The sequence below is a fragment of the Apium graveolens genome, chromosome 3 (assembly GCF_009905375.1).
Source record: "Apium graveolens cultivar Ventura chromosome 3, ASM990537v1, whole genome shotgun sequence".
NCBI lineage: Eukaryota > Viridiplantae > Streptophyta > Magnoliopsida > Apiales > Apiaceae > Apium > Apium graveolens.
In genome coordinates this window covers 241058962-241075812 of record NC_133649.1, presented here as the reverse complement: position 1 = coordinate 241075812, position 16851 = coordinate 241058962, and the positions used below count along the sequence as shown (strand labels likewise).

Below are 16851 nucleotides of genomic sequence, written 5' to 3'. Positions count from 1 at the left end.
CTTTCATATTGACAGACAAACCATATGAACAAATCAAACAAAGGCACCTTGACAAGGTGTTGTCTTCTCAAGTTGTGATAGATGCTCATGATAAGGAGAATCTAAAAGAGAAATTGATCTTATATCTCAATGATGGAAGGACTTATAGATTAGTTGATATTGATGTATTAAAGAAGTCTATTAGAGAACTTCAACATATTCACTATCTTCTGGAAAATAAAATCCGATGTTACAAGAAGATGGTCATAATACATTTTGAAGGCTATAAGAGATCTATTCAGAATCTCTGGTACAAAGACTTCTCATTACAGTCCAATGATTACTGAAGGTGATGGAAGAGAAATTCCTATGTTGAAGAATTCTGCTAAGGTGGAAGTTATTCTGAAAGGAAGATGCTTATATTATAATGAAAACTCATCACATCCTAAGGTTATCAGATTTGGTGATGGACTTGAAAGAACATCCATTCAATCTCTCAGAACATCCATTTATCAAATTGGTGATAGTAAGGAAGAAGAACTGATGCAGGTCAAAGCACAGTTAGCTGAAGTTCTGAAGAAAGCTGAAGATAATCTGATAAATGATTTTGTTAAGAATCATTATGGATTCAGATTGATTCAGTGATGTTGGTAAAGCTGGATGTTTTGTAAGTTGTAATTAATAGTCTTATTAAACTCTTATTGCATTTGAACTTAAATGTTTTTGACATCATCAAATCTATTAACTTGTATATTCTTGCATAATTTACAAGTTGGGGGAGATTGTTGGATATATTTGAGATGTCATGTCTAATATGTTTCATGTTTAGTTTTCAGATCTTAACTAACAGGAAATATCAGTTCTTACTGGAATCAGGACTTACTGGAAGTCAGGACTTAAGGATATCGGGACTTAGATTATCAGAAGATAATATCAGAAGATGGATATCAGAACTTAAGTACTGGAGGACTAACAGTTAAGGAATGAAGCTGATTTACAGGAAAGAAGATCGAGACTAATACAAGAAGACGATATGCATGGAAAGAGTTAGAGGACTAGAAGAATTATATAATATATCTGGTTGATATATTTTAGGAGACAAAATTATATTCCATGTCAATTAGAAGTTATCTTGTAACTGTGTGTCTATATAAACACAGACATAGGTTTACTCTATAAGAGTTACGATCATCGAGAAGATCATACAATTGTAACCTAGCAGCTCTCGTGATATTTGTTCATCACTGAGAGAGAACAGTTCCATTATAACAGAGTTTATTATATCGAATACATCTGTTTTCTGTTACTTATGCTTTAAATCGATTTGATTGTATTCTACACTGTATTCACCCCCCTTCTACAGTGTTGTGTGACCTAACAGATAGTCTACTCATTGATCAAGAAAAACTAGATTAAACTATGATGAGGATGACACATTACACCCCTTTAGTTTAATTTATAATATGTGGTTAAAGGGATTGTATTACATTGTACATTATTCACGAAAGGTTTAATCGATCACCTATTCAATTATTATTACTTGGGTAGCAATGATGTATTACTAAGTGCCGCTCATTATTTACGATTTTAAATTAGATTTAAAATTCATTTCCAAATCGTCTTTAAGACGTTTGACATCATTTAGGCCCTATAATATGCGATTTAATTTTGTCATATTTAATTTCGAATTTTCTAAATTTTACCATATTTGTTTTTTGTGAACAGATCATGATGGGTATGATATGTTAAGATCAGATTATGTGTTTAACATGTTCTTATGTGTTAATTGAGAATGGTGGATGTTTATGATCACATAGGATGAAGTTATAGCCAACCACGTTTACTTTATTTCACTTTACATATATATGCTCATATGATGAATGTATGTGTAGAGTAGTTTAATGATGCTTAATTAGATTAAGGATGTATGTATAGATACGACACTCATGCCATGCTTGCTAAACAAGATAAAATCTGTAACGATTCAAGAATTTAAAATGAAAAAATGATTAAGAGATTATCGTGTTAATGAAACATGGAATAAAATACATTTTTCCTTTATTTTTGACATACGGGATTTTGTCAAAAGCGGGTTCATTGAACTTGTAAGGTTGTGGGTTTTAAGCGAGACCGTTGTGACTACCTCACTACCTAGAAATAAAACCATTGACGAATATTAATTTGAAATATTTTATTCAAGGAAAAATTAGGAATCACTTTATGATGGGATCATGATCGTTTTAAAATTAACAAAATCCTAAAGTTAATATTAAGTTGATCAAATGCCTTCTAATGAGTCTAATGCGTTAACCCCTAGATCGATAAGGAGTGGGTTCGCCAAAGCGAAGTACTCCCATCTATAGTGGGAAATGCGTTAAGTATATTAATACTTTTTTACTATTGGGTTTGACTTAACTAAGTTACTACAATAGGATTGTGAGCTTAGAGGCATAGAGATTGGCAAGATTTATTAGATAAATATGAACAAATATTTTTCCATCAAGCTATCCAAGAGTTATATACTTGATATAATTGACAAATATTATCTACGTAAATAATCATATTTTAGGAGAAAAGCCAAAGATGACCTAACGCATGAAGAAATATGGATCTTGGGTTACTAGAAAGGATGTATAAGATATTCTTTCCGAATTAATAGTTAGGGCTACTGATTTGATAAAAATAGTGGGAGATATATATTGTGAATATATATGAATAATCACTTGAACATAATTTAATGATCATCTGTAGACTAATTCATTTTATGCACTTACATATTGTAGATATCAAATGACAAATAACACAAATAACTTCACCATGTAATAGTCCTTAAAAAGGATAAGCTGACATGAAATAATTTTGTCGACTGACATGGGAACTTGAGGATTGTCCTCAGGTTCAAGGATGTCACTCAAACCCCTCCCTTATTTCTTCTAGTTGAGAATGAAACATGTGCTGAACAAAATGCTTACCAGAAGCAAATTGATTATGCAACTGATGTTTAATGTCTCATGCTTGCAATTATGAGTGCTGAGCTTTAGAAGCAACACGAGCATATTGATGCTTATGATGTGATTGAGCACCTTCAAAGGATGTTTGAAGGATAGGCTCGTCAACAAAGATTTGACAATAATAAGGTACTATAAATTTGCATGAATGAGAGAATGAGTTCCAGTTGGACCAAATGTTCTAAAGATGATAGGTATACGTACCTTGATATTTAGGGTTTCAAGATTGGTCTAAAGAATTAGCTTGATTTGATCAAGAAATCTTTGAACAACTTCTATTCTCAGTTTGTTATAAACAAAATGAGTCAGATAGACAAAACACCCATCCAGTTGTGAGGCATGTTTAAAACTGGTGAAAACAACACGGTAAAGGCATGAACTTCGTTCATATTGATGGTGTACACATGAAATGCAAGTGGGAAAGGTAAGTGGGCAGGCAAGGTTAAGATTTGATTTTATTCAGTGCAAAACCAGAGTCCAATCCTAATGGGGCTTTTGAAGCATATTCGTTGTGTTGCTAAAAAAGAAAATCGTCACTTCTATGATAATAACCAGATGATTGGAAGTTAAACTGTCGAGTTTATTTGGAAGATCTAAAGAAGAAGACCAGTAATGGTCAAGCTTCAGGTTTCGGGTTAGAATTTGAGCAAAAGTTGTTTCTCTAGTTGGAGGAACTCGGTACCTACTTTCTCCCATAAGGTGAAGTTGAGAACTTGGTAAATTGTTATTATGTGCCTTCTTTTAGCGGATACATATATCAATTTATTGTTAGGACAAAAAGGTATTTTATTTTAAATAAATAAACAACAGTTGTTTATTCTATTTCAATGATAAGACTTGTAACGTTGTACACTTAGTTAACAATTTATATTTTCTAAGATGACTCAAATCAAACATTACCCCTAGCATTGTTGTTTAAGCCAATTAATGAGAAACACATTTCTGAGTTACATATAGATGGGTACTTGGATAAGTTTGATTTTGATCATACAAAAGATGCGAACTTTATCTCATTGGCAAAATGATTAAAGCTTCTTTTACCTGATTAGGTGAAAGGGCCACCGAAAGATTAGGACTTATACATAGTGATGTATGCGGTCTAATATGGACGATGGCAAGGGGTGGCTTTTACTACTTCATAATATTTACTGATGACTTCAGTAGATATGGATATGTATATCTTATGAAGAACAAATCCGATTCTTTTGAAATATTCAAAGAATGTAAGGCTAAAGTAGAAAAGCAAACATAGAAAAGTATAAAATTTCTACGATCAGATCTTGGAGGAGAATACTTAAGCCTCAAATTTAAGAGTTTCTTGAAGTAGTGTGATATTGTATCACAACTTACTCCTTCTGGAACATCTCAATGTAATAGAGATTCTGAGAGGAGAAATCATATCTTGTTGGACATGGTGTGATCGATGATGAGTCAAGTGGATCTTCCAATCAGTTTTCGGGGTTATGCTCTAGAAATGGCTGCATATACACTTAACCGAGTTCTGAAAAAAGTGGTTCAAAAGACTATATATGAGATATAGACTGATAAACATCATAGCATGTCATTTATGAAAATGTGGGGACGTGAAGCGTTTGTGAAACGTTTAGCCTCTGACAAGTTTGGACCAAAATTAGATATTGAACTAGAGTCGTAACAAGATCAGGATGTACATGAAAATGTTGAAAGTAACCTTGTTCAGGAAACACATGTTATTCGTAGATCAAGTAGGATTCACCATGAGCCCGAGAAAAATTATGAATTTCTCTTGACTCAAGATGGTAATGTGATGCTTATAAATAACGATGAGTCTCTCACCTACCAAGATGCTATGAACAATACAAACTCCGAGAGATGGCTGGAGGCCATGAAATCTGAGATGAAATTCATGTATCAAAATAAAGTATTGACTTTAGTTGATCCACTCGAAGAAGTAAAACTTATAGGGCAAAATTGACTTTTCAAAAAGAAAACTGACATGGATGGTAAAGTACATACCTATAAGGTGCGACTAGTGGAAAAATGTTTTAAACAAATTCATGATATAGACTATGATGAGACTTTTTCACCAGTTGCTATGGTCAAGTCCATCAGGATTTTGCTAGCAATAACTGCTTACTTTGACTATGAGATTTGACAAATGGATGTCAAAACCGCTTTCTTATATGGGAGTCTTGAAGAGGATGTATATATGATATAACCTGAGAGTTTTTTTGATCCAAAATTTTCTAAGATGGTTCATAAGCTACTTCTATCTATTTATGGATTGAAGCAAGCCTCAAGGAGATGGAATATTTGTTTTGATGAAACGGTCAAATAGTTTGGCTTTATTCAAAACGAAGATGAACCATATATTTACAAAAAGGTTAGTGGGAGCCATGTGACATTTCTAGTATTATATATAGATCACATATAATAAATAAGAAATAACATACCTTCTTTACAGACTGTTAAGACTTGGTTGAGAAATAGTTTCTCGATGAAAGACTTAGGCGATGCTACCTATATATTAGGGATCAAGATCTATAGAGATATATTGAGGAGATTAATCGACCTAGTCAGAATACATACATTGACAAAGTATTGCATCATTTTTGGATGCATAAGGCAAAGAAAAGATACGTTTTGATGTCTCACGGGATAATGATCTCAAAAGGATAATTTCCCTAAATCATTAGAAGATAAGGGTCATATGAGCAAAGTTCCATATATTTCGACAATTGGATCTATAATGTATACAATGATATGTACTCATACTGATGTTTCGTATGCTTTGAGCATGACGAGCAGATACCAGTCTAATTAAGGTGAGGGTCACTGAATGGTTGTCAAAAATATTCTTAAGTACTTAAAAAGGACTAAAGATCTATTTTTGATGTATGAAGAAAATAGGGAACTGGTTGTAAAGGGTTACACTGATGCTAGTTTCTGAAACTAATTTTTGAAAAGACAAGGATGATTATGTGTCTATGTCTGGTTTGTATTTTGTCTAAATATAAGTGATGTTAGCCGGAATAGTTTACAGCATCATCATTGATGATTCTATAATGGAAGCAGAATATATTGATACTTTCGAAATAGCCAAAGAGAATGTTTGGGTGTGTGCTTAGGCGATATCACTTTATTATTGAGATTAATGATCAATGAGATATATATGTAAAGTGCATAGTAATGATAATGTTGCAGACCACTGACCAAGGCTATGTCGCAACAGAAGAATGATGGTCATACTAGTTCCATGAGTATTAGATACATGGGTGATTGTCTCTAGTGCAAGTGGGACATTGTTAGTTTTCGTGCCCTATAGACAACACTATAATATTTTAGTTTAAAATATTTGGATTATTAATATTTATGTTTTATCGATTATTTTCTTTATAATTTATTATGTCTTAATTTTCTGCAATATAAATGTTAGATTAATAAATGTTCTTGAAATATGATATGAATTCTATATCTCTAAGTATGCGACTTAGAAATGAGATTATAAGAATAATATCAATATTCCTAAAGATCCCTAGTCGAGTATTATTATTAAGGGACAATAATAATGCATTAAGACTGATGTATTTGTTTACTGATGATCACATCTCATTGATCATAAGTATAGTGATAATAAAGTAAAAAACGCAGGCAAATGTAAATGTACATGGTGCTGGACAGACCCAGCGTGAGATTCTACATGTATGTTGTGTCATAAGTAATTCTCACTGTAATAATGATGTAATGAAACTTAGACTTAATATTATTATATTTTTTATACGAGAATTAATGTACTTTGATTATATTAAAAGTTACCTTTGACGGGGTAATGATAAAAGTGTATTTCAGGTATATTATGAATTGTATGAGATATGCGAATTCTCTAGAAAGAATTTAACTCTCCTAATTTTAGGAGTGATATTATTGGCCTCTTGTATGAGTTAGACTATGAAATGCGTGGCCGCACTCAAATGTTGATTTGATATGATAGTCCACTTATTGATCAAGAAAAAGTAGATTAAACTATGATGAGTATAACACATTACATGCCTTTAGTTTATTCTACAATATGAAGTTAAATGGATTATATTACATTGTAAATTATTCACGAAAGCTTTAATCGATCATCGATACAATTATTATTAATTGAGTAGCAATGATGTATTACTAAATGACGCTCATTGTTTACGATTTTAAATTAGATTTAAAATTTGTTGTCAACGTAATAATAATCTATATGGTCACACACAAAGAATGCTTGAAGGATTATTTAATTTAAATTAAATTTAAATTAAATTAAAGTAATTTGAATTATTTATAATATGAATTAAGTATGACTTAATTCATTAGATAAAAAATGATATTCAAATTTACTAATATTAATTATGAAATTCAGTTGTTAAACTTAATTATTATACAAATAGAAATTTCGAATTAATAATAACTCCTAATTAGTTAAGAGTTATAATTCGTTTTTTTAATCTATATATAATATCTCTTGTGGTTGAATTTTAATAAAAGACTTTTGCTAAAAACCAGAGCCACTAAGAGAGAAGATAGAGAGAGAGTAAGAAGAGACGATTTTATGCTAATACACATCTGATCCTTACGTTCAAGCATTCGTATGGATACCGATAGAGTGTAGATCGCGAGAGCGGGATGCGTGGTGACTGAACAAGTTTTGGATCTCCATTAGTCAACCAATTTGTGAAGTTTCTTAAGGTAAAAAATCTGATTAACAAATTAAATATCTACTTTTCGCATGGGTCCTGCGATGAGTTTCGAAAATTCTAGTTTTTCACGTTTTTAATTACAGTTTCCATTGCGTTTTATATCTCGAAATCCTTGAGTTCAGTTCCTATAAAACCTATCACTAAAATACCCTACAGTGCGATAAGGCTAAGTGGAGCGAAAATGGTTTTGCATGAGATTGAAAATGAAAACTACTGACGCCACACGAGGTTTGTGAATAAGTGATTTCCTGATAATAAGGAAGTAATATCCGGTCTTTCTGCTAAACATGATGTATTAAACTCATAATTCATAAATAATTTTTATGAATGTCAACTAAGTATCATAAATAAATTGCCCCCATTTCTTCATCAAAAGTCATTCTTTGACAAATAATCAATGTGAGTTATAATTAGTAGAATTTTGTGCGTTAGACTTAGTAGAATTTGAACAATCCTCTTCTTTTTTTTATGTCATTTAGGTCGAGAACTGAAAAAATAATTCATCCTTTCTTGTAGGATCCATTTTCCATGTTGAACAAGATATCTCAAATCGTCGTTGCGTTTGTTGGTTGCCAGATTCGACCTACATTAAGATCCTAGATATAGGTGCGTTTTGGATCATGAACCTCATTTTCATGGACCAGGTTTTTGGACTAGTTAATTATTTCTTAGGGCTTACTTTTAGCATGTATCAATGAAATTTTCCGCGTGTATTAACATAAATATACATAATTATATTTTTGAAATACATTTTTGTGTGTCTCAAAATTATCTTAAATATATTTTCATTTAACTCTAAAATAAATTCTCAGTTTCAATAATATTATTATTTATATATGTGCTTTAAGATTTTATAATTGTTTTTATAATAATGATATTGTTAGTTGAAAAAAGTTCTCCAAACTGGTCGAAATTATCCGTTCATAGTGTCATGATATTTTTTTCAAAAAATAACTTTGTACGAAAAAATGATAAAAATATCACTATTTTTAGACTTTGTGACAAAATACTATTTTTTAAATTTTTGGAGAAAAAAACCTGAATAATACAGCATTTTGAAACTTGATAGGAACAAGATCATTTCACAGATGTAAGAGCGCATATGTATGGGTATTTATGTTTTAAAGAATAAAAAACAAATTAAACCGTGATACCAATTTCAAAAGGAGTGTTATTGATACCTAGATTTTAAAATAGGTAACTGGGTGATATTTTTGGCAATTTTCTTTTAAAACGGTAAATGTGACGTAAAATCAGTGTTCTAAAAATTCTCGATTAATTTTTAAAAAATATTTGGATGATTAATTTTTTGAAATCCGATTAACATTTAAAAATTATTTTTGAGTTATAGATTTCATAATAAATAAGATAAATATAGTAAATATTATTAAAATATTTAAATATATCCATTTTTTTCCGATTAATTTCTGATTTGTCGATTAATCACTAATCGGTAAGTAGACCGATTAATACTAATTACCGAGAAAAAAATGATATTTTTGGAAGAAACCCAGACTAAATACAAAAATACGCCCTACGAAATCTCGTTAAAACTACACTTTGCTCCCATTGTCTCTACAGTGACGCCGCTATATACTCTAATTATTACCATCTCTCTCTCTCTCTCTCTCTCGTTCTCTCTCTGTATCTACTCTCCCACCTAAATAAATTGGTAAGAAAGAAAAACCCCATTAACACACACCACACCAATCCACCAAAACACACACGTATTTATATATAGAGAAAGAGCGGGAAATGCTCAATTTGATTGGCTAATATAGTAAATATATATATATATATGGGGAGCAACAAAACATTCGTGGATGGTGTTCGTAGATTGTTTCAACGTCGCGCTACATCTTCATCTTCTTCATCAGTGAATGATAATAATACCAATAATAATGATCATAAAAATACCCATTTGACTGTTAAAAATCTTGGACCCGATTTGATTGCCAAAGAAGAAGAACAAGGGCTTGCAGATTTTGACTTTTCTGGCCTTTCTGTTATCAAAGTTCCTAAACGTGTTACTCTTGTTATGGATTCTCACAAAAAGGTTTGTTTTCTTGCTTCTTTTTGTTATGGCGTTTAGATCTGTTTCATTGATTTGGGTTTTGGTCCAATGCGTTGATTAAAGTTGCAAACTTTAGTCTTTTTTTATGTGGGTTTTTGATGGTTTGGTTGGTTGGGTTTTTGTCAAAGGGTTTGAACAAAGTTGCAAGCTTTAATTTTTTTGTGATATTTTGGTTGATGATTCGATCTTTAGTGGGGATATTCGTAATTTGGTATCTATAGGTATGGTTTTCTTTGGAAAGACTTAAATGGTGGGGATTTTTGGTTATCTAGTGATGGTGCTTCTTGGTCAAATGGGGTGAGTGAAGTTGCAAGCTTGAGTCTTTTAAATGTCAGTTAATGATGTTTTAGTTGATACTACTACCTGATTGGATTGTTCCTGGGGATATTGGTAGTTATTTAATTGGTCTAATGGTTTTAGCAAAGTTGGAAATTTTTGTTTTTTTAATGATAGTTATGGATGTTCCTGTCGATATGTAAATTAATCTTTGTGAGGATTTTGTGCGGTTTGTTAATTCTGATGCTAATAAATGATGTGCTATGGTTATCAAAGCTTACCTTTTTGAATGTTAATGTAAGCTTTTAGGGATGTTAATGTAAGCATTTAGGAGTACTTGCTGGTGATCTGTCTCATCTGATTCAAATGGCTTATAGTCTTGCCTTTATGTGTTTAACAATGGTGTATACATTTTAGAAAAATTTGACCTGTTGGAAGTTGGATGAAAAATAGAATTAAAGTGCTTAGATTGGAATCTATATGGTTTTTCTTGTGGGACTATGAATATATTCTAATTGTATATGTTGATCATGTTATCTTTGAACAAGCAAATATGCCTGACCAAGTTATTTTTGGTCTTGCAAGTAATGCATTCAGGAATGGTTTGTGTAGTAAATCAGACCTGTCAAAAGAGAATGCATAAAGAAATTCTGGCAGATGATATGTATGCAAGATATGTATTAGTTTGATAACTGTAATTTAGTTTGTGGGCAGTGTGGATCTATAAACATGCAAGACTATGTAGATTACCCTCTGCTGTTTTCATTAACACAAGGTCTAAAAAAGATTAAAAAGAGTTTGCATGAAGAGCAATAATGTGTGTGTATATTCCCTTCGTTATTATGCTCATATCACATGTATCTGTCGTGTCAGTCATTTAAAAAAATAATTAACGGAATCTAATTTCTACTTGTCTCAATATTTATTCCTCAGAATTCGTTGGATAAAGAGTTCTTTACAGAGTATGGGGAGGCAAACAGATACCAAATTCAAGAAGTTGTTGGGAAAGGTAGTTATGGTGTTGTAGGTTCTGCAGTAGATACCAACACCGGCGAAAAAGTTGCAATTAAGAAAATTAATGATGTATTTGATCATGTCTCTGATGCAACCAGAATACTAAGAGAAATCAAGCTCCTCAGGCTGCTAAAGCATCCTAATATCGTCGAAATAAAGCATATTATGCTTCCACCCTCTCGGAGAGAGTTCAGAGATATATATGTTGTTTTTGAATTAATGGAATCTGACCTTCACCAAGTAATTAGGGCTAATGATGATCTTACTCGTGAACATCATCAGTTTTTCTTGTACCAGCTCCTTCGTAGCCTAAAGTATATGCACTCAGGTTCCTTGCTTGCACTAACATTTCATTACTACTTCTGCTCTGTCATGCCAGTTTTTTTGATTCATTTTTATCTTGTATTCTAATTTTTTCACAGCTAATGTATTTCATCGTGATTTAAAGCCAAAAAATATCCTTGCCAATTCTGACTGTAAATTAAAGATTTGTGATTTTGGGCTTGCTCGTGTATCATTCAACGATGCTCCATCTGCTATATTTTGGACTGTAAGTTTGCATCCATTTCTGTTTTTATACCTTCTTACTTTTGCCATATAGTATAATTTTAAATAATTGTTAAAATTTTATTAAAATATTTATTTCCACTATTGAAGGACTATGTTGCAACAAGATGGTATCGTGCTCCAGAACTCTGTGGTTCCTTCTTCTCTAAAGTAAGATATTAGCAAGGATGCTCGCTTTTAATTTCCTTTTTCATTCTTGTTCTTTAAAATAAATAATAAATATAAAGGTTAAATACTTTGGCTTAATATGGCTGTCCTTTTCTTTTTGGAGTTGGTTGAGGATTCTTGTTAATTTTTGTAGTAATTAATTTATCTAAACAAAAACAGTCTCACATTATAATCAGTTACTTGAACAATATTGCACACTTAATAAAAATAAAACATAACAATAACGATATTGTCTGTTGATATTGCGGTATTTCTTTTATCTCTTTTCTTTCAATTATAAAGTTGAAAAATAAGCAAAATCATTTTTTGAATATCATTTTTTTTTAATTTGATAAACTTAAAAAAACAAGCCCCTTAAATTTCCTAATATTTGGAGGTCCACTGGGAGAGGGCTTCTTGCACCCCTTGATCAATGGCCCTGCTTGGCAGATACCTGACTATGGTGTTTTCCTTTGAAGCCTCAGTTTCTTTAATACAAGCGGAAATAGTAAACTTATATTCGAGAACGTAACGTGTCTAGTATTTGGTATTTTAGGGACTTCAGTTTGTTCTTCTCGGGTAATGTATTGCTGACTGTTCTTCTATCTTGTCAGATATAGATATAGGACTTAAGCAGGCATTTGTTCTTTAAAAAAAATAGCTAGGGGGACTTCTTTTATTTATCCTTGTGCTAGTTGGCTTTTGGTGCTTTATGTGTTGTGTGTGTGTGGCGGGTTTACATGTGAAAAGTTTAGTGCACTGGTATAATTACTAATATTGATTATATACAGTTTTCCATTTTACATGAAGAGGTTAATTTATCACATGAGTTGAAAAGAATCAAAACCTAATGAGAAACTCACTCCATTAAATACAATCTACAGCAATATACTTGCATGTGTATAAAATATTTGGTAGCGATTATATTCAGATACATTTAGAATCCAGCTATTTTACGGAGTCTGTGAAGATTTGTTGCTTTGTCCAGAAAGTAGCATCAGTTCTGTTCTATCAAGCTGCTCTTTGTTTAATTTAGGATGTTATATGCTGCATGCATATGCAAAATGCGTAATTGTCATAATCTATTTCTCCAACACAAACAATTTATGTGCAGTTAACAAAATGTTACTTTTTTTTTGCAGTATACTCCTGCAATTGATATTTGGAGCATTGGATGCATTTTTGCTGAGTTGCTTACGGGAAAACCTTTATTTCCTGGAAAAAACGTTGTACACCAATTGGATCTCATGACTGATTTGCTTGGTACTTCTCCCCCTGAAACAATTGCAAGGGTTGGTTCTCTCAATTTCAGATTTACTCTCTTTATAATTATACCTTTATCATAAGGTTTGAGCTAGTGCTTTCTCCAAAGTCATCTACACACATTCTGTTATATGCCATAGATGTGATTTCTGTGGCCTTCTTACGTTCTGTTTCCTGATTGTTATATTAACCCAATAATTGGTTTGTTGGTAGATTCGGAATGATAAGGCAAGAAGATATTTAAATAGTATGCGTAAGAAACAGCCAGTGCCATTTTCACAGAAATTCCCTAAAGCTGATCCTCTGGCTCTTCGGCTGTTGGAGCGCTTGCTGTCTTTTGATCCTAAAGACCGGCCATCTGCTGCAGAGGTAGTAATGTTTATGTTTTAATTCAGTTTTTATAAGTAAATTGTTTTAGGTGAAGGGCTAGCGTAATTTACCTACTCCTAAAGAGTAGGGACCACTTTCATCATGGTTCTTGGGTTTGCAGGCACTAGCTGATCCTTACTTTCAAGGTTTGGCAAATGAGGAACATGAACCATCTACTCAACCTATTTCAAAACTTGAGTTTGAATTTGACCGGAGAAAATTAGCAAAAGATGATGTTAGGGAGCTGATTTATAGAGAGGTTTGGTCTTTATGCTTTTGGAAAATTATCGTCTTAACAATTTACTCATCACCTCTACTTATTATTACCAACTTCTCTTTCAAAATAAATAGATTTTGGAGTATCACCCACAAATGCTTCAGGAGTATCTTCGTGGTGGAGAACAGACTAGCTTTATGTACCCAAGGTCAGAACCTTGTCTCAGATCTTGGTCCAAGTTCATTTTTTTTCCCTTGCAATATGAATGGTTAGTTGTAAACAGTACCTGGTATTTGTAGAGTGGGTTGATGATAATTTATATTGAAGTTTATTATCAGTTTTAACTTTTATCAGATCTTCATTGTACTACTTTCATGCTCATCCAAGTATGTGATTAATATTGAAGTTTATTATCAGTTTTAACTTTTATCAGATCTTCATTGTACTACTTTCATGCTCATCCAAGTATGTGATTAAAGGGTCCTCCTACTTAAATCTGAGGGGCTATTATGAAAGAGATATCTTCCAACAGATATATTGAATTGATAGTTTTAACTTTTAAGTAGAATTGAAATTTTACCCATCTTTACACTTTCTTAAATGTTTTCGGTTGATCTTATAGTATGTTGAATCCATCGGTGCACTATTTTATTAGTGCAGTACACAATTGCCTCCAGATGTCTGTCGTAGATGTCTTTCATGACATCCATGGTTTACGAATGTTTATTTTTTGGTTGAATAAAGAGCAATGACAGAATCTTATATGATTGTTTTCTCTATCCAAAGGTCCTACTTTATTTCTCTTACCTTGTTCTGCATGTTGCTTTGTACTGGGATCAAAGGTGGAGGAATAGAAGATATGACTAGGATAGATATTCTTTCTCACTGGGATGGTACGTAGAGGAAACTAAAGGTACAAGTAGGCTACGTTAGGGGTATACCGTGTAATGGTAATTATCATGGGCTATGAACTTGTCAATAATTGAATGTACTTGCTTGGTATTGGATAAATAGGCGTTTTTGTATTCTATTAAAGTTGCAGTTGACAATTAGCTCTTGGCAGGACTCGACAAATAGAAAAGTTTCTGGGTAGTCTGCATATTATATATAACAAACATAATTTAATAATCCTTTGACCACACCAAGGTTTTTGAAATTATTATTGAAACTTTCTTATAATGATAGCAGTTCATTATGACCGAGTGAAAAAAAGTGGGTATTAAAGTAATACTATTATGTTCATCTATTTTCGTACCAATTTTAGTGTAGTACATGCAGCTGACAATAATTAGCATTCTTTATTCTTATGATTCTTGATTGTCTCTTATGGATGTTTGTTTATAGTTTTTCAGTACCGTATCCTTCACAACAATTAGTTCTTACCCCTCTTTAGGAATTAAAGTGGAAAATATTAGATGTGTATGCTTAACCAAGCTCTGCTTATTTTAATACTTCATTTTAAAAAAGTTCATGGTATTACATTAAGGTTGCTTCTAATTTCTAGTCATTTAAGGTTATTAACTTATCATATAAGACATGTAGCGGAAAGCTCATTATATTCTATTTGTGTGTTGATTAGTGGCGTTGATCGGTTTAAGCGACAATTTGCGCATCTTGAGGAGCATCCTGGTAAAGGTGGAAAAAATACTCCGCTGCAAAGGCAGCATGCATCATTGCCTAGGTAAGTCTTTAGATCAAAATTTCTGTCAATGATATATTAAATGTGCCATTGTTGACCCGCATATATCAATCAATCTCTGCAAACTCTATTTGAATGATATGTAGTATGTCTAACATCTCCAACTTAAGCAATGCACAAATAGAAAAACTACGAAGTACCTTTATTGTCTTCCATATGAAAATGTTGTATATGAGAAAAAAGCTGTTTTATACAGCTCAAGTACTAATGCTACATTCAGTTGTACTACTATTTCCAAAGCTTTCTTTTGTTGCATCAATGCTGTTTTTTTTCAGAGAACGGGTTCCGGCACCCAAGGATGAAGCTAATATCCAAGAAAGTAATGATTCTGAGAAGCGTAGTGCAGATTCTGTTGCTTCAACGCTTCATAGTCCTCCTGGACAGTCTGATGGAACAGATAATGCAAATGCAAACGATGGAACAAATAAGCCAAACTACAATGCACATAGCTTGTTAAAGAGTGCTAGTATAAGTGCTTCCAAGTGTATCGGAGTGCAACCAAGAAAAGATGCTGAAGTAAGTTTACAGATTCTTTTTGCATGTGGTCTGAGTAATTTTCTAGGATGACTGCTTTGTCCTTTCTCGATTATGAAGTAGCTCATCCCCGTGTCACACATCAGATGCCAGTATTAGAAGAACTCCTATGGTTGAGGGGTCCCCTCACACACACACACCAGAATCCGTACTTCTTAGATTAGTGAGATTGCTAAAATTGTTTGCATCTGTCTCTAACCTGCGGGTTTATTGTCGACTATGGCAATGTGAATCTTTTCCACATTAGAAATATCATATAAGAATGTGGAGAAGTTGTGGTATGTGATCGACTCTGACCTATTAAGATTTAACTGGTATATTTTTGTGTGCAAGTATTGGAAACCAAGTAAAATTGATGAGAGGCTTTTGACCCAAAATCCTTGGAAGCCCACATGTAGACTTAATTAATGAAGATTATCTGCCATCCGCTTAAGCGTTAATAATTTTATGCTACATATTACAGGAAGAACCGCTAGCCGAGAAACTGGAGGAGGTTGATGGGTTGACTAAAACGATGGCAGCCGTTATTGTCTGAGCGAACTACAACAATCAGTGGCCTTGGAAGTTTATTTACGAGCTGATCCTATGATTCAATGGACCCAAGACACTTATTTTACGAACTAATACCGTAGGACCATGAAGGCTCACCATAGTTTTGTATTAGAGAAGCTAAAAGATTGAATAATTTCCATTTTGATGAATTTGTATCATAGGTTGAATATATCGGTTAAAAATAGATGTATGATGTCTCTCTAGTCATATTTGGACTTGGCTAACACACAAAAAACGTTTGAATATATACATTGTAAAGCATTATAAATCATGTCAATTCCTCCTAAAATAACAGCATAGCGGTAAACATCAGGTTTTCAAAAAGTAATTTTTTTTCTTTTTTTGTCGGCCAGAAAGTAAATTAAATGCATTGTAAATCCATTTTTATTGTAATATATTAAATATAATGAGATTTTCATCATATTAGTGAAGTGTAATAT

The 16851-nt window shown here is 32.4% G+C and overlaps 1 protein-coding gene across 1 annotated transcript; it reads left to right on the top strand.

The window, feature by feature from the left end:
• The first annotated feature begins 9311 nt into the window (after window positions 1-9311).
• LOC141713210 (mitogen-activated protein kinase 9-like) lies at window positions 9312-16682 on the top strand. The gene is made up of 11 exons (XM_074516517.1): window positions 9312-9755; window positions 10983-11391; window positions 11486-11613; window positions 11721-11780; window positions 12920-13069; window positions 13254-13409; window positions 13531-13668; window positions 13761-13834; window positions 15206-15307; window positions 15601-15841; window positions 16323-16682. The coding sequence occupies exons 1-11, from the start codon at window positions 9498-9500 to the stop codon at window positions 16392-16394; spliced, it is 1788 nt and encodes a 595-aa protein (XP_074372618.1). The 5' UTR covers window positions 9312-9497; the 3' UTR covers window positions 16395-16682.
• The last annotated feature ends 169 nt before the right edge of the window (window positions 16683-16851 follow it).

Coding starts and splice junctions, on each gene's coding strand:
- LOC141713210 (XM_074516517.1), top strand. CDS start 9,498: ATGGGGAGCAACAAAACATTCGTGGATGGTGTTCGTAGATTGTTTCAA. Junction 13,070..13,253: donor CCCCTGAAACAATTGCAAGG/GTTGGTTCTCTC, acceptor GTTTGTTGGTAG/ATTCGGAATGATAAGGCAAG. Junction 13,669..13,760: donor GGGAGCTGATTTATAGAGAG/GTTTGGTCTTTA, acceptor CAAAATAAATAG/ATTTTGGAGTATCACCCACA.